Source organism: Pochonia chlamydosporia, chromosome 5 (assembly GCF_001653235.2).
Source record: "Pochonia chlamydosporia 170 chromosome 5, whole genome shotgun sequence".
Classification (NCBI taxonomy): Eukaryota; Fungi; Ascomycota; class Sordariomycetes; order Hypocreales; family Clavicipitaceae; genus Pochonia; species Pochonia chlamydosporia.
The window spans coordinates 288858-308489 of record NC_035794.1 but is presented as its reverse complement, the minus strand read 5'-3'; the positions used below and the strand labels follow the sequence as shown (position 1 = coordinate 308489).

Genomic DNA, 19632 nt, shown 5'->3' with positions numbered 1-19632 from the left:
ATGCCGGATAAAGTTGATGCATGTACCTGAGTGTGCACTTGCTTATCCGGGCGGAAACGCCACACCTTAAAGACACACTCAAATGAGCAAATGAGTCCAATTGCGACCCTACCATCAATCGGGAGCGACGGTTCCGAGACGTATCATTTTCTCTTACCACTGGCCATGCGTCACCAATTTGTCCAAGCCACACGCGATGTTCGGGTTCCCGGATTCCGGATGGGGTGAGGAAAGTTGCAAACTCTTGTGGGTCCTCATTTGGCAAACAACGAATCCTGCCAGCATGAATAAAGATGACATGCAACGCCGATTCACTCACTGGCTTGTTTTCGGAATCTAGTTGACTGCCTTGTTTTCAGAATCAACAGAAATTCCTCCAGACGTATTGGAGGCTGATTTGGAAATAAAGTCATGGCTAAAGCTGCATCTACAAAACCCAAGTACGAGTTTGGCGGGCCGTAAGTGATTTGCCTCCATGACCCCCTTTCTTTGGCACGCATTGCTAATATCACACATCCAGCCCTGGTGCTGCTGCCATCGTCTTCGGCCTGCCAATCCTCTTGTACGCCTTCTTCTTCACCTGTAATGATGTAACTGGCTGTCCGGCACCTGCGCTCTTAAACTTGCGCACACTCTCGTGGGAGACGCTAAAGTCTCAAATCCCCTGGCCGGAAAATGGCATTCGTGGCTTTGCTTCTTGGGAGGCAACTCTCTGGATGATGGGATACTATTTGCTAAGCTTGGCATTGTATCGAATTCTTCCGGCTACAGAGGTATACGGCACCAAGTTGCGAGAGTCGGGGCGACCCCTGAAATATCGGTTCAACGGTATGTCTTGGTTGGAGGCTTCACACATCAAAGCAGAACTATACTAACTATCTACTTCCATATAGCATTCTCGTCTACTGTGGTTCAACTAGGAGCATGCGCTGTGGGAACATTCATCTACGGCGCAGACTTTGCCGTCTGGACCTTCATTGACAGAAACTACCTGCAGCTCCTAACCGCCAACATCATCTTTGCGTACGCCGTCTCCCTGTTCGTCTACGTCCGAAGCTTCACTGTCAAATCCGGCAACGAGGACTTGCGAGAACTAGCTCAGGGAGGTCACACCGGAAGCATCATCTACGACTTCTACATCGGTCGCGAACTAAACCCGCGCATCACGCTTCCTTTCTTCGGCGAAATCGACTTGAAGGCCTGGCTTGAGATGCGCCCTGGTCTGACCGGATGGGCAATCCTCGACCTTGCCTTTATCGCCAAGCAGTACCGCAACTATGGATACCTCTCCAATAGCATCCTCTTCATCAGTGCCGTTCAGTTGTACTACGTGCTCGAGGGACAGTACGCCGAGACAGGTCTCCTCGGAATGATGGACATCACAACCGACGGCCTAGGCTTCATGCTCACATTCGGTGACATTGTATGGGTTCCCTTCCTATACTCCACCCAATGTCGCTACCTGTCCATCTACCCCGTCCAACTGACCTGGCCGGGCATCGCCGCCGTCGGCGTAGCATTCGCCATCGGCCTCTTCATCTTCCGCTCGTCAAACAACCAAAAGGCACTGTTCCGAAAGTCTCCAGACGACCCCAGAGTCGCCAACATGTCGTACATACAAACAAAACGCGGCACTCGACTCCTCACATCCGGCTGGTGGGGAATGGCTCGCCATATCAACTACTTCGGAGACTGGCTGCAAGCCTCGCCGTTCAGCTTGCCAACCGGTATTGCAGGCTACATGATCCTCCCGGCGGGGAGTGCCATCGCCACGGCCGGTGCCGGGGGATTCACCATGGTTGATGGTCGGGGTGTTGTGCAGGGTGCGGCTCGGGGATGGGGAATGGTGTACACGTATTTCTACGCGTTGTACTTTGCCACTTTGCTGATTCACCGTGAGGGCAGGGATGATGTCGCGTGTGGTGAAAAGTATGGCGATGACTGGGAAGAGTATAAGAAGCAGGTGAAATGGCGCATCTTGCCTGGTGTTTACTAGATTCTAGATTTCAGATTCTAGATGTAACCATGGGAAACGCACGTTGTCATTTCTTACGGCGGTACCCTAATCCAACCCCAACATAAACTTTTCAGCCAAATTGATTGTAAACATTGGATGTTTGTGTTTCATTTTATGTAAGCGAAAGGTACGGTATTAATTACCCCGCACGCAATGAACTACAATTGGGAATTTTCGGCAACATGAAGTGTTCTCTGATACAACCCAGATTGATTTCCACTCGTTGCAATTAATATTGCTCCCTCTCCCCATATATATGTCATATATCACCAGACCATTCGCCATCTTGGCGACGGCCCATTTTGCGCCTTCGGACGACATGTTTCCCCACAGCGGCGGACTTGAACCGGCGAGATGCAACCACACGGCCATAACCTTGACGGCAATTGAGATAGAAGACATGAGATAAATACTATATATCATAGAATAGTATTTATCAACCTCAATCTCAATCTCAATCACAATCGCCATCGTCTTCACTGCTTTTCGTCGTCCTCAGCCATGGCCAACGTAATCTTACCCGAACCATTCGCAAGCATCCCAAGAGAGTCATTCCTCTTCGGGCCATCGCCAATTCAACACTTGCCACGCATGTCCAAGGAACTCGGTGGCAAAGTCAACATTTACGCAAAACGAGAAGACTGCAACTCTGGCCTGGCGTACGGCGGAAACAAGACACGTAAACTCGAGTTCGTTCACTCCTCCTCCCTCCCTACATCATCGACACTAACAATGAACAGATATCTGGCCTCAGAGGCACTATCCCAAGGATGTGACACCCTCGTATCAATCGGCGGCATTCAATCCAACCACACACGCCAAGTATCAGCCATCGCCGCCAAGCTCGGCCTCAAAGCGGCCACCGTACAAGAACACTGGGTGGATTGGCAGGACGCAGGCTACGAGAAAGTCGGCAACATCCAGCTCTCGCGGCTCATGGGCGCAGACGTCCACCTCGACCCCTCAACCTTTGGCATCGAGCATAAGACCACGCTGGCCAAGCTAACCGCCGACATTGAAGCCAAGGGCAGCAAACCCTACTACATTCCTGCAGGGGCGTCAGACCATCCGCTAGGGGGCCTCGGTTTCGCGCGGTGGGCATTCGAGGTGGAAGCGCAGGAAAAGGAAATGGGCGTCTTCTTCGACACCATCATCGTCTGTGCTGTGACGGGGTCGACTTTCGCTGGCATGATCGCCGGGTTCAAACTCGCGCAGAAGTTAGGTTCTCCGCCGCGCAGGATCATCGGCGTAGACGCGTCGGGCAAGCCACAGGAAACCTTCGACCAGGTTCTGCGAATTTCCAAGTTCACTGCTGCGAAGATTGGGCTATCTGAGGGGGACATCACAGAAAAGGATATCATTATGAACAATGACTACAATGCCAAGATTTACGGCATTCCCGACGAGACTACCATTGAGGCCATGAAGTTTGGGGCTCGCACTGAGGCTTTCATCACGGATCCGGTCTACGAGGGGAAGAGTCTAGCTGGCTTGATGGGACTTGTCAGGTCGGGCGAGATTGCGTCCGGGAATGTCCTGTACGCTCATCTAGGTGGACAGTTGGCCTTGAATGCGTACTCTGAGCTGGGCTTGTGATGCCGTGGGCTGATACTGGGTTTGTGACATGAACACACATGTCTTTTGCAAACCTTGCGGGGTGGACTTGGAATTAGCTGCTGTCAATGCGCAAACCATGGGGATTGGGTGTGCAATTAGCCGTTCTGAGTACACATTGTTAGGAAGATGAAGGCGCGTGTGGTTTGTCGAGTTGATATGGTAGCCGCCCTTATGAGCATAGGGGCGTCCGAGTCAAGAAATTTGATCTACGTATGTTCTCTGGCGTAGAAATGAACAAAATTATGACTCAAATGATATCAAGGACAAGTTTTTCCCCGGACAATCTTCCTAACAATCTTCCTACAAAGACATTTCCAGATCGGAGTGGCATCGCGGTTAGCAATAAGCGCCCCCCCGCCCCCCAATTTTCTTTTCGCTTCTACCCCCTTCTCTGCACGCCTCTATTCAAAACTTGGGACCGGGCGAACCTACTAAATCCTCCACAAACTTCATCGTAATGGCGGTCAATGACCACCTAAATTGGGCGAGAATTTCCCAACATACCCCCTCTCACATGTTTGTTCGATGGTCGATGCTGTGGGCTCTTGGACATGGAAGGTAATTACCTTTCCGCCGGTGTTATATCTAACCAAGATCAAGCAGAGGCTTGCTACGCGAGCATGTACACTCTACAAGTTCGATACCAAGAAAATCAAGTCTCGGATCCTGATGCCGATGATTTGGACCACCCCCCGTCATGTCTACGGAGATGTCTGGTTCGTGGATTTGCCATGGCACGATTTTATCTCGCCAAATTTCAGTCCGGTTTAGTCATAGAGTTAATGGCGCCATCTTAGTTCTCCAGTCACATTTTTCCAATTCAGTACAGCCTCCAAACATCGTGGAGTAGTCAAATGGTCTTGGTGGACATCGAGGCTGTACATCGCAAAAGTGCTGGAGCTGCCATTGATCTGCTTTCCTAATCGGGAAGCTCTTTGTCCAAACTGTGGCTGGCGTCAATGCAGCTCCAGTCTTCTGCTCAATGATGTCGTTTTCGGTTTCGACACGGCTCAACCCCTACACGGCACTTCAGGTGGCTGCCGTAATAAAGCTTGCCCTTGGCTGCCCAAATGGTTTCTCATTGATCAGACTGTCTGGGTACCTGCGGCTGACATCAATTGATCCACAAACTCCGGCCCGGTAGCCGATCTCCAGCGAGGCGAGTCAACTTGGCAAAGCAAAGGAACCTCGAACGTAGACGCCCCATGTCTGTTCTGTTACGTTACTTTAGTGGACTGCGGCCAGTTGAAGATTGTAAATTTGGAAGGTCAGGGGCGATCAGCAGTATGCCGCACGGCGAACATGGAAGCTGTGGTCACGAGAAACTGGGACTCTGGATGGGCAGCAGGAGCTGCGAAACGGTTGACGAGATATTTAGATGAGTGCCTACCGCGTCCTGATGGCGAGGTCCCGGGCCTTCTTGGCTCACGGCCATCTAGTATTTCTTAGACGTCATTGATAAGCCCCTCACAATGCTTGCGAGTACTCTTTTAGGCGCTGTAGCTACTCTTTTGCTCACCGTTCCCTCCGCAGCCCGAATCGACCGGCTTTACCCAAACGGTCGACCACCTCGTCCCCTTGGAGAGGACGGCATAGTACGAAGGGATGCTAAACCTTCTCACCAAGGCGTCTTTCAGCAGCTGATTGACCATAATCACCCGGAACTAGGGACCTTCTCGCAGCGATATTGGTACAATGCGGAGTATTACGCTGGGCCTGGATCACCCATCGTGCTGAATGCCCCCGGCGAAAGCGAGGCTGACGACTTTTACACGACAAATGACACTCTCTCCGGCATGTTCGCTCAGACCAACGGCGGTGCTGTTATTGTCATCGAACATCGGTACTGGGGCGAGAGTTCCCCCTACGACAAGTTGACCACGACCAATCTCCAGTACCTCAATCTCGATAATGCCATTCAAGACTTGATCTACTTTGCTCACAATGTGGAATTGCCTTTTGATGTTAATGGAACAACAAGACCGACTAAGGCGCCCTGGGTGTTGACCGGCTGTTCCTACTCTGGTGCTCTGGCGGCTTGGACACACGCTCTAGCCCCAGGTACCTTCTGGGCGTACCATTGCTCAAGCGCTGTTGTTGAAGCAATTTCTGACTTTTGGCAATATAATAAGCCAATCAAGGATGCCATGCCCAAAAACTGTACAGCGGACATGCAGAGGGCCATCAAGCAGGTTGACGGAATCTTGTCCAGTGGCACTGCGGAGCAAAAGCACAGCTTGAAGAAGAAATTTGGGCTCGAGTCCCTCACCCATGATAATGACTTTGCCCAAGTCCTCACTGGCGGTCTTCAGGGGTGGCAAGATACCATGTTCTACAAGTCCAACAAAACTAACCCATTGTATGAGTTTTGCGACTACATTGAGGTGATTTCAGACCAGCCAATGTGCCTCAGCAAACTCTATCATCGTCTAACCTCATACAACAGAATGTCTTCCCCGATGACAAGAATGGTACTCGGACATACCCCGCGGTTCTTCCAGGGCCAGAGGGTGTAGGCACATGCAAGGCCATGGACGGGTTTGCGAAATGGTCCAAAGAGGTCTATCTTCCTGAAGGTAAGCTGCTCGCCTCCTGCGAGGCGAACAACCTAGCCTCGGCGAAACTAACAATTTGTGTCTAGTCTGTGCGCAGTATGGCTACTGGGCCGACAATAATACATTGGCATGCTTGGATATGAACAACAAGGAGAACCCAATGTACAAAGATCTAACCGTATTGGCCAAGATTAACCGACAATGGACTTGGTTTACGTGTAACGAGCCGTAAGTACAGAGATGTACACCTGGGGTTCATGGAACCGACCCTCTTTTAACTAACGCAATTGTTGGGCGGCATTTTAGGTTCGAGTGGTGGCAGGTCTCTAGTCCTCAAGATACCACCGGTCTCGTATCACGATTCCTAGGCGTAGAATATTGGCGGATGCAGTGTGACAATTACTTTCCCCAGGAAGGAAATCACACTCATGGTTTAGCTGCTGGTCGAACTGCCGATCAAGTCAACAAGAAGACGGGAGGTTGGAACGGGTTCAATAACACGACACGGCTCATGTGGGTGAATGGAGAGCATGATCCATGGCGCCCTGCCACAATGTCGGCCGACGCGAGGCCAGGCGGTCCTTTGAAGACTACCCCAGAAGCTCCCGTTTGGGTTATACCTAAAGCTGCTCACTGTAATGACCTCATTACCAAAAATGCCGATTCCAATCCGGAACTTCGAAAGATTGTGGATGATATCCTAGGCACCATGAAGAAGTGGGTAGATGAATATTACGATGGAAAGGAATAGAAAAGAGATGTATAGACTTGGAATCTATATTCATACACTCTTTCTATAGTTTCATAATATCAAAAATGCACATGTCATCACCCTAACCTCTGGAGGGATATGGAAATTTGCTTGCGATTGCGGGTGAACTACGTACAATCGGAAAAGACGTGGCGAGTACTTGTCGATGCGACGAGGAACTGTCGAATACACAACGCTACAAAGGTAATGACGAAATATTGCCAGGTCAAAGCAGTCACTTCCTGCACCAGCTATTCCCTTCCTAAATTAGGCTTCTCGCGGTTCTCGGTACGAGCGATGTTGGTGGACATGGTACATTGTACATGGTACATGTTGACGGACCGCGTTTATGACATGTCCCCTTTCTACAACCAAATGACCGAGAGATCGGAAGTTAACCCCCCCTACCGGAAGCATGAGGTTATTCTAAGGTTTATACACAGTGCGCCTAAGCAAGGCAGACATGGAACTATCAGATTACTAGGACGACAAGTCTACGCCACGTCATAGACCGTCAACTTTAGTATCTATAGTTCAAGCAGTTTCCGCATAACGTCTCAACCGACAAGTCTTTTTTCGTCTAAGCTTAAAATTTAAGTTTATTTTACATTTGGTTTACACACCCCATCGTGGGAGAACATGGGGGTAGTGTTGAATTGAAGGACGAGCTCGCAGGTTGCCCTTTGGCCCCGGACAGAAGTCATGGCTTTTACTCTGCGTATATAAACTTGCTTCCCACCGGTTCCTCTGGTCCTCGTTTTAATCCTTGTTGCAAATTCAAACTGGCTCTTTCAAAGGACGGAATAGTTCCTCAAAAATACTTCACCAATCTCATGATCAGATCAAATCAAACCGCACACTATGCGCCGCAATACAGGGATCGGTGGCGAGTTAGCCCTCTGCTCAGAGAAACCCGAGAACCAGTACACTGAGATCCAAGACTTTCATAAGTCTTTTCTCAGGGATCATTTCCATTTCGTTGCGTCGCCCATTGACCCTCCGGCAGAAGTAGGACCTCCCATCGGCGGCATCCAGTACTTTGTTGCATATCCCAAGTATACTTTCACGATGGGGAGTTTGGATCTCTTGGCCACGACAGGCAAAGTCGTCTCTGAGGGACCGTTTGCCAGCACCGAAATTACAAAACTCGACGATTCAAGCTATGCTATTACTACGCCCTGGCTTAAGGAGCGTTGCCCCCATCACCTTGCCCAGCAGCCTCCCATGCGGGCCACCGTCACAGTTTGCCCAAACCTCGACGTTTTCAACTGGAAAGTATTCAAACATGCGCACGACGCCCTATGGGCCATCATCGAGTCAACCATCATGCCATACGGGCTTTACATCCACAATCAGGGGCTGTACATCCAGCCCAATGATCTCTGCATCGACTACGACGCCGCCGAGAACTTCGAAGAGAGATCCGAGACCAGTTTCTTCCTGACGTCTGACCCAGACGAGATGCTCCTCTTCCTTGGTTTCCCAGCAAATCCATTCTGGGAGGAACAGTTCCAAACCGTCCACGAAATGTACACGTACGTGGCGGACTGTCCCATGTTTTGCTCTCAGCCAGACTACCCCAAGTGGCCGGCCATGAACCCTCACCAGGAAGAGGCTGCAAAGAAGCTCGACAAATTGCTATTCCAGCCCTCCGCACTAAACCACTTCCTCATGGTCTTCAAGCCCTACTGTCTAGCGAGGGGCTACTACATCAAGCCGCGTACATCTCCCAGCCGGGTCTTCGAGCACGCAGTGAACTTCTTCCACATGCACGCGGAAGTATATCTTCGCTCCACGCGCATCTCCATTGAAGAGCAGCGGCACTACATCTGGATCTACATGATCAACAACTTTGAACAGCTGGAAGAGCCGAAGGCCAAAATCGAAGAGATACCCAGTACGGACTACAGACGACGCTGCTACCGCATCCTTCTCGTCAATGCCCTCAAAGAGATTATCCTCCAGGGCGAGACCAAGTACGGCATCAAGCTGTGGAAGGGCATTCGAGACGCATCGGGGAACTATCACATGGATGTTGTTAAGGACTACATTATAAAGCACCACAAGCGTATTGGGTCCACGGCATTCGCGTTCCACAACGACTGGTTCCTCGAAGTGCGTAAGATGGCTCGCAAGAGAGACAGGAAGATCGCGAGGCAGCGAAAATCGGCCATGGCGGCTGGTCACTATTGGTAATGGTCACCTGTCACACGGGACGGCATATTGCCGGTATGGCGACGGTGATTTAGCTTGAACTGGAGGTGCGGGTGTCAAGATGGAACTTGGCTTGGATCTTGTAATGCCAAGTGAGGATTTACACTGATGTTCTGGTATCAATGTTTGCAAGTGGGATTGCCGTGGTAGTTAACCACGTACCTGTTTCCTTATGTATTCGCAGCAGCGTGTGTTGTCAACTTCATGTACATACAGCTCGGAATAACTCCCATGTACATCCAACACACTCTGTTTTTTAAAGTCTTCTGTGCAACAGCACGTGTTGTCAACTTCATGTACTTATCAGCTCGGAATATCTCCCATGTACATCCAATACACTCTGTTTTCAAAGTCTCTGCCCATCTAAGTGACCAACAATGTCCATGTCTTGTTGTCCGCGGTGTCTGTCTTTTATCCCACAGCACCTCCATATCCCAAACACCACCGCTTTCCAATGCCATAAGTACAGCCTACTCCGTCCCCAAATTCCACAGCCCGTCCCCCAAAAAATGCGCATCCTCAACCACCGGCCCCTTCCCCTTCGCCTTCACCTCCTCCGTGCCCGACACCAAAACCCCCACCGCACACGCCTCCTCCTTGCCCTCCGCCATAATCACCACCGGCTCCCCCTGCACCAACTCCCTGCTCCATCTGCCCTCCTCGTCCACCCGCTGCTCCATCTCCTTCCCTTCTTCGAGTCCCTTCGCGGCCCCATCGACAGGCAGCCTCCCGCCCTTGGACGTCAGCCCGGGAGCCATGAGCGTCGCCCCCGAGAGAACGAACCGAATGGCGCCTCTGTCTATGCGGATCGTGGGGAAACCCTGTGGGAATCGGTGCACCAGCTTCAGGTGCGGGAGGATCTCGGACGTGGCCTGCTGGTAGAACAGGGGCTCTGAGTCCAGCACGTAGAGGGTGTTGCGGTCAGGGAGCTTCATGCTGGAGAGGGAGGCTTTTTTCGGCAGGATTTCGTCGATGTGTGGTGTGAGGAGGGGGTATGTCGATAGGAGGGATTGGCGGAGGGAGCGTTGGGCTGAAGACTTGAGCTTCTGCTTGGGGGAGGCGGTTATGCTGTTCTTGTTAGATGGGATGGTTTGGGGGGTGATGGCTGGACGTACTCTTTTTTGAACATTTTGACGGTGTTGTATTGTGTTGTGACTTTGATGGTGTCACTGTTGAGTTTGGCGTTGGAGTTGGTGTTGGTGGGGGAAAAGTTGGTGATGGTGATGCCCCGCTGTAGGTGTGGCGGGGTAATTTTGCTCTAGCATTGATGAAGGCATGCAATTGCTGGGACTGACGGACGATAGCTGTGCATCAAACGGTAAATGTAGAATATTTGCAAATTTACACGGCTGAATTGGCAGAACATGGTAAAGTGAGTACATTAAACTATTTTTCCTAGGCTCATCTTAACTGTACACCTTTGCTCATCCATGCGTGACGTGCGAAACTGCCCCCTCCTCATTCAAATGCACATTCAAACGGTCCTCTCTAAAGTCCCTAGTCACCATTTGCCCCGGCGAAATGACGCGATGCTCCTCAGGGAGATGTTTCTTGCAAAAGAGCTGCAAAAGTCAGCACGCGACCATCATACCAGTGAGTTGGAACGTACAGTTTCAGTGTGCTCTGTGTCGGAGAGCTTCTTCCCCACGAGTTTGTTCTGCCATTCTTCGGTCTTATTGCCGGGCTGGCTGGTGACTCCGGGTACAACGAGGGGCATATTGAATGTGTTGACTGGTAGTTTGTTTTGGGTCGAAACGTGAACAATGAACTGAAGTTGAGGCAGAGCTAAATTGATGAAATCGTTGAAATGAACAATAAAGTTGGGGATTCAGGACGGACCATCTATTTAATTTATAACGTCGTTGGGAGGCAAAACTTGGAACCACCTTCTTTATAGGGTAGTCGAGTGACACACTGACGAATTGGTGTCGTAGGCGATGACGTCTTTCATGTGGGCATCAGGGATTGCCAAGCGTGCAGTGAGCGTTTGTGGAAGGTAGTCTATCTATCTAAATGGTTTTTTTAATAATACTTTTTCAACCGGCTTTTTGTATAAATTTGATGGATTGATTGGACTGGAGCTGTAGAGTCAAGTGAGCTGTTGGTCCGGCCACAACTTCATCTACATCAGGCATGATGGAGACAGATACATCAATTCCGTACCATTTACTCCGTATTATTTGCACTACTCCGGACTTCCGCGACCAGCACCTCCATGATGCAAGCGTGTCGATCTTCCACAACGCGACCCCTTACTTGTGACACAAGCGGGTAGATACCCGACCCCAGAATCTGTAGTGGCCAAGATTCAGATTGGCAGGCACAGCTGATGGATGGAGGGACTGCATTTTGACATCAATTGATTCATGTTGGGTATCAACACTCTGTGCTTGCTGCATCGTGAACAGCCTAAAAATAGCCTCGCTCTATGAAATCTTCTCCCTGTCAAATTTCAATGCACTGCCGCATGCCACTGCTGACAGTCCAGACCATGCTCACAAAAGCCGTCAGCCACAAATCGGCTGAGCTAAGGCTGACAGCGCCTCAATTCCCATGCCATTGACACCAGACCAGTAAATTCGGACCACGACGAACCAGTCAAATGGCCTCGTTCCTCAAGCTGCGTCTCACGCACCCCGGACAGATTGCCCAGTGCCATTTCCCATCCTTGGTTCGCTGCATGCCATTTGATCCATCCATCGTCCAAGTGTCTGGCCTGGTCAGTCGCACGGAACCAAAATCAGCTAGCCCGCATCTGCTATTGGAGCAGCTGAAGGGTCCATGTCCGTCTTGGCTCGAGCCGCAACTCCTTTTTCTTCTCCCCCCAGGTGCGTGTGAGACGAAACCGAACCTCATCTCTTCCCATCATCAAGAACACCCCTTTCCGCAGTCCATTATAACGACAATCCCCCCCTCTCCTCCTCCAACATTTTATAGCAATCCATCTGCGGGCGTCAGGGTCGTCCCCAATTTTCCCACCCATCCGCATAAACACCAGACCCAGAACCCCAGATCCACCTCGCAGCAAAAGGGTAAAAAAATACGAGAATCACCCAAACCTCCAAAAGCCACCTACGAAAACCGGCCTAACCTACCACCAAAAAAAACATATATCATGCGGTCCATCCACATCGCGGCGGCCCTCCTCGCCAGCACCGCAACCGCCCTCCCCCAAAACGAATGCTTCAAACTCCACAGCCAACAACTCGCCGAGTACACCGACTGCGGCGACCGCCAAATCGTCAGCCAGTGCCTCTCCTCGCTCTCTACCTTTGAGCAGTCCGACCTGGAGTCATGCTACACCACCGCCGGCTGCTCTGCCGCCCAAGCCGCCACCGACGTCAAATACATCTCCGACCGCTGCGCAGAGTACCTCCGCGCGGGTGAGCTGCGAAAGCGATTCCGCGCCGCCATGGTCGCTGCCACGACTACCGTCGAGGGCGTTCCCCTGATGGCCAGGGCGACTACCACGGCTGCGCCCACGAAAAAGGGCAAAGACTGCTTCGACGTCAAGGAATTCGACACCACGTCCTGCGACGTGGTCACCGAGAACGGCAAGACCAAGACAAACACCTGTACGCCTTCAAAGGGCACCTCTAGCGACTGTCTCTCCGGCTGGATCTGCACCGTCGACGGCGGCCACCAGGATATATGTATGAAGGAGCAGTCCATCGACACGGGCGGCATCATCATCGCCATCGTGTTTGCCGCATTCATCGTCATTGGTCTCGCGTATCTGACATTTGCGTGCTGCCGCGAACGCAGCCACCACAAGAAAGTGGCCGCCAAGGCCGAAGCCGTTGCGCTCGCCCGCGCAGCTACGAAGAAGCAGCGTGCGCAGGAGGCGCGTGCGCCGTTGATGCAGCAGACACAGGATGCCAGTGGTCCCAATCCCTTCCAGGACCAGCCCGGCCATGCGTAAATGGGAAGTGGACACAGTTGTATCCTGGGGGTGGGTCAAGTCGGGTGGTGAAAAAACAAATTGGAAATATGGTCCAGCGCGGGTTGTATTTTGGATGGAAATGATGCATTTGGTTTGGGAATTCTTTTGTAATCACAGCATATAAATCAATATTTTGCATAGACATTCGTCAAGTGGAGTCGCTAGTGGAGGCGTACCTGGAGTTTCTTGTGACAATGTTCATATTGTAGATATGGGCAACAATTCTGGTCCTGTTAGGATTGCCCTGAATCATGATTATGGGTTAATCCAGAAGAACATGGTGTTGCACATGATACTGTCACAGGACACACGACGCACTCCAAATACTGTTCAATAGCCCTTCCGTCATCCTCGGCGGGCAATGCTTGATATCTGCTAATCGAACAAAGAGTAATGAAAATAACGACTTCCGCGATCCCTTCAGTCCGCTGGTGGCCATATTATAATGACAGGCGACCATGATGACCACTGGCTGACATAAGCCATCGGTGACTGAGAACACTGCAAAACCAACCACAGTTCATCTCCATATCCTTCACTATTTCTCATTTCCGTCAGCCTTCCCCATCCATGCTTTCCATGACGTCTCGTTTCTTCGGCAGGTATCTCCACCACTGGTTCCGCTGAGAACATTCCAAGATGGCCCGTGGTTGTGTGTCGGGCCCCGCTTACGGTACGAATTGCAATATCACAAAAGGCAGTGTAGAGTTAGCCCTCGCTGTGGTGTCTTCTTGTACGGTCAGGAGAAGCAAGAGAACGGTGGCCCACCAAAAAGACGCCGGGGTTAACGGCTGTTCTCGTTGCGAATTCGGACCCTGCTGTATTCTGCTGCTGGGTCGGTCTCCAGGACGTATTGTTCAATAATCTGACACCACAGGTTACGGCCGGCGTGGCAGCGCGGGTACTTAGACCATCTCGAGCCGTCCATGGCACTGACACTGACATGGACCTAGAAGCTGATCCCACGGTTCCCTTCCTGGCCAAACCATTGCCAACCCTCAATGCGGCTTCTCGTCTCAACGGACTCACATTGCCAGAGACCCTGCCCACTTCAGAGGGGCTCTTCTAGTGGCCCTGCAAGGGCGCTCGGGTTGTCTGGGGACTGCACATCTCTCCCGGCGCCCCGACCGCTCGATGTCCATGGTGCCCTAAAGTATCGCCTTGATCTGGAGACCATCGGATTCTGTGCTTGCCAGTGTCGCCCATGTCGCGCTTGATTTCAAACGTCCCGCCGCCGTTCGAATTACTACCCTCAGTGTCACAGAGGTTCAATAAATACGGTTCGGTGAGCGAGGCATCATTGGCATAAATCTCGACCCGTGCCTTGACCATGCTTAGGTCAATATACCCTTCTGTATCCGCTACTGCAGACTCAGACATTTGCCGGCACACGGCACACATGGCCGATCGAACCGTGACATGACGAGGCTGAGATGAGCTTCGCATGGTGCTCATGGTGCTCATCCCTGGCGTCGGGGAGCCCATGGGAAAGCCCGGTGGGATTGAGGGAGAGCCCCAAGTTGGAGCCGGAAAGCCAGGCGGCGCAAATGGTTGTCCAGCTGCGGCCGGAGGACCCCAGGGATTCTGTGCCATGGAGAACCCAGTATCCATAAACGGGCTCGTTGCGAACCCTCCGCGCGGGCCCGGGGGCTGGTTACGCAAACTGCCCGGATTGATTCCTTCCAGCAGAGGCTCGTCGTCAGCCACCAGAGCGCTGCTGCCCAAATGCTGGGTATCCTCGTCCTCATCGCGTGAGGGTCGCTGACTTAAGCTGCCGGGACGACCAATCGGTGCAGGTCTCCCAATAGGCTGGGTTGGAACTCCTGCACCGCCGTCATATCCTGTAGATCCTTGACGTGTATGTGTCGGAACTGGCCCTTCCTTCGCCATTGGAAACCCTTGGTTCATTGGGAAGGGGTCGGTCGATGCGTGATTGAATCCAGGAGGGACCATTGGACCAGGTGGAAATCCTCGAGCCCCGGGACCATTGAGACCGGGAGGAGCCATCATCATGTTAGGACCCGGGCGGTATCCCATCGGGTACATGGGCTCATGCGAGATTGGGCTGGGAAAGCCTTGTGGCCGGTGTTGCGCCAAACCTGGTGGCGGTTGTAGACCCATCCCTGGTGGCATTTGGAAAGGTGGCGTGTGGCTAGGCAGCCTGCTCTGCAAGCTATGGGGAGATGCTGGTTGATTGAGTTGAGATCCAATAATTGAGCTGCTTGCACTGGCCTTTCTCTCTTGCCCAATGGGCACGGGACTGGCCTGGATAGGTGTTCCTGGGTGCGGTGACGGATTCTGACTGGGCACTGACGCGGACTGGGACGCCGCAGAGCTACCCGGGCCGGAGTCCTGCTGTTGTGATAAAGCACGGGATCTAATCGGCGTGGGCGCCTTGGGGATCGCTGGCGTGGCCACTGGAATCTTTGGAGAAGCATAACTAGCCGGGTTGGGTGGGTGCTGTGGCAGAACGGTCGGCAGAGGAGCGGCGGAATGAGTTTGTCCTCGCTTGGGGATCTGGAGAGGTTGCGATGGAGCAGATTGCGCAGCTTGAGCTGAAGATTTGTTGGTGTTGTGGTTGGCCCTGTCTTCTTTTGCTCGCTGAGCAGCTTCTTGACTCTCCCTCTGCGCCTTGGCGGCTCTCGCCTCCTTTTCACGTTTGTCCCGCTCTTGCTTCTCCTTTCGTTCTTGAGCTTCCCGTTCTCTCTGATCTCGGGCCTGCTTTTCCTTTTGCCGCTGCTCTTCTTTCAGCTTCTTTTCGCGTTCTTTGGCTTCTCGAGCTTTGCGTTCTTGTTCCGCTTGTTTCTCCCGCTGTTCGTGAAGGCGACGTTGGCGTTCTGCTTCCTTTCTTAGTCGAGCTTCTTCCTCGGCCTTCTTTTGAGATTCCTTTAATCGTCGCTTCTCTTCGGCTTTCTGTTTCTGTTCAGCAATCCTCTTCTGCTCTGACTCAAGCCGAGCAGCTTCTTCGGCAGCCTTCTCAGCCTCCTTCCGCGCCTTTTCTTCGGCCAAGGCTTGCTTCTTCTGGGCCGCCTTGTCCTTTTTCTTTTGGGCGTTTTTGGCTTTCTTGGCCTTTTGCTGGTCAACTTGCCTAATTTCCTCCTCTAACTCCTCTAACAGCTTGTCTTGCCGTTCTTTGGCGACCTTCTCCTTGTATGCAGACAGGACTCGTTGTTCAAACATGCGAGCTGCGAATATTTGGAACATCCGACGCCCTTCTTCCATTCGCTGTTCATCCGTCATTGGGTCCTGGCAGCAGCACTCAGTATGGAACTTGGACGGCATCACAGAAGGATTGGAATATACCTCTTCATCCTCATACTCCTCTTCTTGGCTGTCCTCATAATCCTCCTCCTCATCTTCTTCGTCTTCGTAGTCGTCGTCATCTTGAGGAGCATGATTATGAGGAGTGGAGTATGAGCCGTTGGGATGACCATAGCCGCGAGAGAAGTGTTCTCTGGCGTCCTCCTCGCGAGCCATTCGGCGTTCTGCTAGCTGTTCCATCATTTCGATGAATCGCTTGCCGTCGTTCTTAAGGAGGTCATCCGCTACGGTGAGAATGCCGCCTAAGTCCATGTTACCATATACGCTGAGAAGAGATTCAAGAAGTTGCGTACCCTTGACTTGCAAACTGTTGCCAAATGTCAAGAAATCCGTCATATCTCGTTCGTAGGGATTGTGAAACTGTTCCGGGGGTTCGTCGTCGCTGTACTCGTCATCCTCCACCTCGTCTTCACTGTACACTTCTTCTTCCAATTCGTCGTCGTCGTCTTCGTCGGTCACGTGTTCTACAATCCTACCGTGAGACGGTTGTTGTGGTGTATAACTCGAGTGGAGTCGAGGGGGAGGTCGAGGGGGAAAATCTCGTGCCGGCGGTGACAGCATTGGCGGCCCTTCGCCTTGGTTGGCGAACTGTTCTAGCTCGAGATAATACGCGTCATACAGACCCTCGAGCTCCTCCTCAATGGCTGTTCGTTTCCGTCCACATACGCTGCAACTGCATGTATGTTTCTGTTGCTCTTTCATCTTCTTCAAAACAGCATCCTTCTCTACCTTGACAAGTGACTTTCGCTCGTCCTCGCCCAGTCCGAGCCAGAACTCTTTAATCCGCTCTCGTTCTTCATGGTTACTTGTACTCCAAATCTTATCTCGTGACATGCCTGACGGCCGAGAGCTATCCTGAGCGGCCGTTTGAAGAGCAGAAGTTGAGACGGCGGGAGATTGATCAGCATCGCCTTGGCCAGCCACGTTCTTTTTCTTTTTCTTCTTGTTCTTCTTGGATTTTGAGGTGGAGTCATTGTGTCCATTCGATCCTGTACCGTCCAAGTCCCCGTTCAACGCGTCCTCAGCTTCATCATCACTGAAAGCGGCTTCCTGGTCTTCGGGAGAAGGCCTACTGGGTTGTTGAGACGTTGATGCGGGGTCTGCAAGCCCGTTGGCTGCTAGCTCCGCAGCCGCGGCCTTTGCCAATGCCTTTTGGCGACGCTTCTGCTTCTTGCGATTCACGGGTTGAACAGGGACGTCTGGGTTGGAATGATTCGGCGGAGGATGTGTCGATTTGGCGGCAATTGTCGGGGTAGAAGGTTGGGACGAGTCGGAGGGAGTGCTTTTGGGGACGGTGATGAACTTTGAGCCATCCTTGTTCGTATACTTGGCGGTATTTCGAGGCGATGCCGGCGTAAGAGGGGCCGGTTTCTGGTTGGTGGCCGGCATCGTACGTTCTACGGAACGTCGGGGGGCGACACCATGAAGAGGTGATGATTGCTGGTGGCCCGCTCGCCGCGAATCCTATGGTCGGGTTCTGAGGTGCGCACAAAAAGGGACAAGTCAGCGTCGGTCGGAAAGCAGGCTACGCTTGTAATAAATCTTCAGCATGCGACAGGAGGCAGGGGGTGGGTTGTTTGCTGCGGGAAGGCGGAGGGCGGAGGGCGACGTGTGAGGTTGTGATGGCATTTGGTGGATGTTCTTGGAAAGCGGCTCAAATTGAGGCACACTAGGTACTCACCCACTCGGATTCGAGTTGGCCAATTTGAGGGTTAGGTCAGCAATGACGCCAGTGGGGGGACAGCCGCGTGCCTCGTTGGAACGAATTCGTCCCTGTGAGATGTAGCGCGTGGGTGCTCCTAGCAGCCAGAACGAGCAGAGAGAAAGAAAGCAGCGAAAAGGCGAGCAGTTGTTGTAGGTCTGGTGGTTTTCGAGGTTGATGATCGGGCAGGCTGGCTGAGAGGTGAAAGTCACGACGTAGTGTAGTTACATGGCGGCGGTACATTTGGGCCATGCAGGACGGGCCATTCTTGAAGCCAATAAAAACTGGGTCTCATCCTTGAAGCAAACCCATTCTGTGGTGCAGCTGTGCGGTGACGAAAGAATACACCACCACTCGTGATGGCGCACGTGACGGCATTGTTCTTGACGTTTGTTTCCATGTTGCAGAGCTGCCACCTGTGAACGCCGAAGATGGTGGATGAACGAGCAATTGTGGACCTTTTCAATCTCCATCTACAATTGTCAAGTACAGTGCTGTGAACCTTGATGAATAGATGATGCCTGGTGAATAACGTGATTCATTGGGTCCTGAGGTAGTAGTAGAATTGTTCAATTGTGCAATTTCTGCATTCACAAGCTGCCATTCATAATTGACTGTTTTGTCTGAACACAGACACACGCAGACACACGCGCTCGACTTGGAAAGAAGTGACAATGCACCATGGTGTTTTGGCACAGTGGCTGAACATAATCAGAAATTGAACGGCATGGAAAATCTTTTTCGAAGAGGTCGGAAATTTTAGAATCTGGGGCCTGCGTCTTTATTCACTCTGAGAATCGGCATTCTCGCTATCCCATACTTAAATAATTGCTCCATTGCTGCGACCTGTCAGCAACTCGTCACTACGCCCCTGTGCATGCATTGTGCTATATAAAATCTGTCGAGAACAAGACGCTTCCTACTCTCCACTGGTTTGTATTGCCTGGCTTCCGGGCCTGATATGGAGTACGCAGGCCGTTTCAAGTATATCGATTCGAAGGCTTCGGAGGAGCTATACCAGATGGTCACTGTGCAGGGGTGTGTTCCAGCCAAACGGGAACATCATCCGAATGACCACACAAAACCACGTTTGAGGTCATGGTTCAAATGCCGGGCCTCGTCATCAGGGACTTTCAAGGGCAACTGGCCCGTCGTTAGGCCTCGCCAACGGAAGCCAATGGATACGAGGAGGGAACTTGGCCAAGATCGAGGCAGGACAAGTCCCCCTGTCAGCCTCGTCTCCAGCCCACTACTACTCTGGACAGGTACAGGATTGTAAAACAATATATGGCGCGCCATGATGTCTGTTTGCTTACGCCCCAGACTATCAGACTTCAGCTGGAGGAGGTTGTCCCCGTTGAGCTGTTTATTGCCCATGCAAATGCAAAGGTCGACAGAGTCATTGGGCGGTGTCGATAATTGCACTTTCCAAAACCCTCCACTTGGTCTCCTGTCATTGATCCTCTATGTCCTAAATTGTTTGCTACGTTTGTCTGGGTGCACACAGCCTCC

At 52.0% G+C, this 19632-nt stretch overlaps 8 protein-coding genes across 8 annotated transcripts; 6 read left to right on the top strand and 2 right to left on the bottom strand.

The window, feature by feature from the left end:
• Window positions 1–411: 411 nt before the first annotated feature.
• VFPPC_05414 (delta(14)-sterol reductase) lies at window positions 412–1996 on the top strand (the record flags this gene model as incomplete). Its single annotated transcript, XM_018284614.1, has 3 exons — window positions 412–458; window positions 521–828; window positions 894–1996. 3 exons carry the CDS (start codon window positions 412–414, stop codon window positions 1994–1996), a joined length of 1458 nt encoding a protein of 485 aa, XP_018141386.1.
• Window positions 1997–2518: 522 nt separating this feature from the next.
• On the top strand, window positions 2519–3613 carry VFPPC_05413 (1-aminocyclopropane-1-carboxylate deaminase; the record flags this gene model as incomplete). The annotated part of the gene is made up of 2 exons (XM_018284613.1): window positions 2519–2706; window positions 2758–3613. 2 exons carry the CDS (start codon window positions 2519–2521, stop codon window positions 3611–3613), a joined length of 1044 nt encoding a protein of 347 aa, XP_018141385.1.
• A 1493-nt stretch (window positions 3614–5106) lies between these two features.
• Window positions 5107–6940, top strand: VFPPC_05412 (serine protein; the record flags this gene model as incomplete). Its single annotated transcript, XM_018284612.1, has 4 exons — window positions 5107–6018; window positions 6081–6210; window positions 6276–6417; window positions 6496–6940. 4 exons carry the CDS (start codon window positions 5107–5109, stop codon window positions 6938–6940), a joined length of 1629 nt encoding a protein of 542 aa, XP_018141384.1.
• Window positions 6941–7801: 861 nt separating this feature from the next.
• Window positions 7802–9136, top strand: VFPPC_13833 (hypothetical protein; the record flags this gene model as incomplete). The annotated part of the gene is made up of 1 exon (XM_018291605.1): window positions 7802–9136. One exon carries the CDS (start codon window positions 7802–7804, stop codon window positions 9134–9136), a length of 1335 nt encoding a protein of 444 aa, XP_018141383.1.
• Window positions 9137–9624: 488 nt separating this feature from the next.
• VFPPC_05411 (PUA domain-containing protein) lies at window positions 9625–10283 on the bottom strand (the record flags this gene model as incomplete). The annotated part of the gene is made up of 2 exons (XM_018284611.1): window positions 9625–10222; window positions 10270–10283. 2 exons carry the CDS (start codon window positions 10281–10283, stop codon window positions 9625–9627), a joined length of 612 nt encoding a protein of 203 aa, XP_018141382.1.
• Window positions 10284–10584: 301 nt separating this feature from the next.
• VFPPC_05410 (hypothetical protein) lies at window positions 10585–10892 on the top strand (the record flags this gene model as incomplete). The annotated part of the gene is made up of 2 exons (XM_018284610.1): window positions 10585–10715; window positions 10766–10892. The coding sequence occupies 2 exons, from the start codon at window positions 10585–10587 to the stop codon at window positions 10890–10892; spliced, it is 258 nt and encodes an 85-aa protein (XP_018141381.1).
• A 1377-nt stretch (window positions 10893–12269) lies between these two features.
• VFPPC_05409 (adenovirus e3 region protein CR2 domain-containing protein) lies at window positions 12270–13076 on the top strand (the record flags this gene model as incomplete). Its single annotated transcript, XM_018284609.1, has 1 exon — window positions 12270–13076. The coding sequence occupies one exon, from the start codon at window positions 12270–12272 to the stop codon at window positions 13074–13076; it is 807 nt and encodes a 268-aa protein (XP_018141380.1).
• Window positions 13077–14162: 1086 nt separating this feature from the next.
• Window positions 14163–17807, bottom strand: VFPPC_05408 (stress response protein nst1-like protein; the record flags this gene model as incomplete). The annotated part of the gene is made up of 1 exon (XM_018284608.1): window positions 14163–17807. One exon carries the CDS (start codon window positions 17805–17807, stop codon window positions 14163–14165), a length of 3645 nt encoding a protein of 1214 aa, XP_018141379.1.
• Between the last annotated feature and the right edge of the window lie 1825 nt (window positions 17808–19632).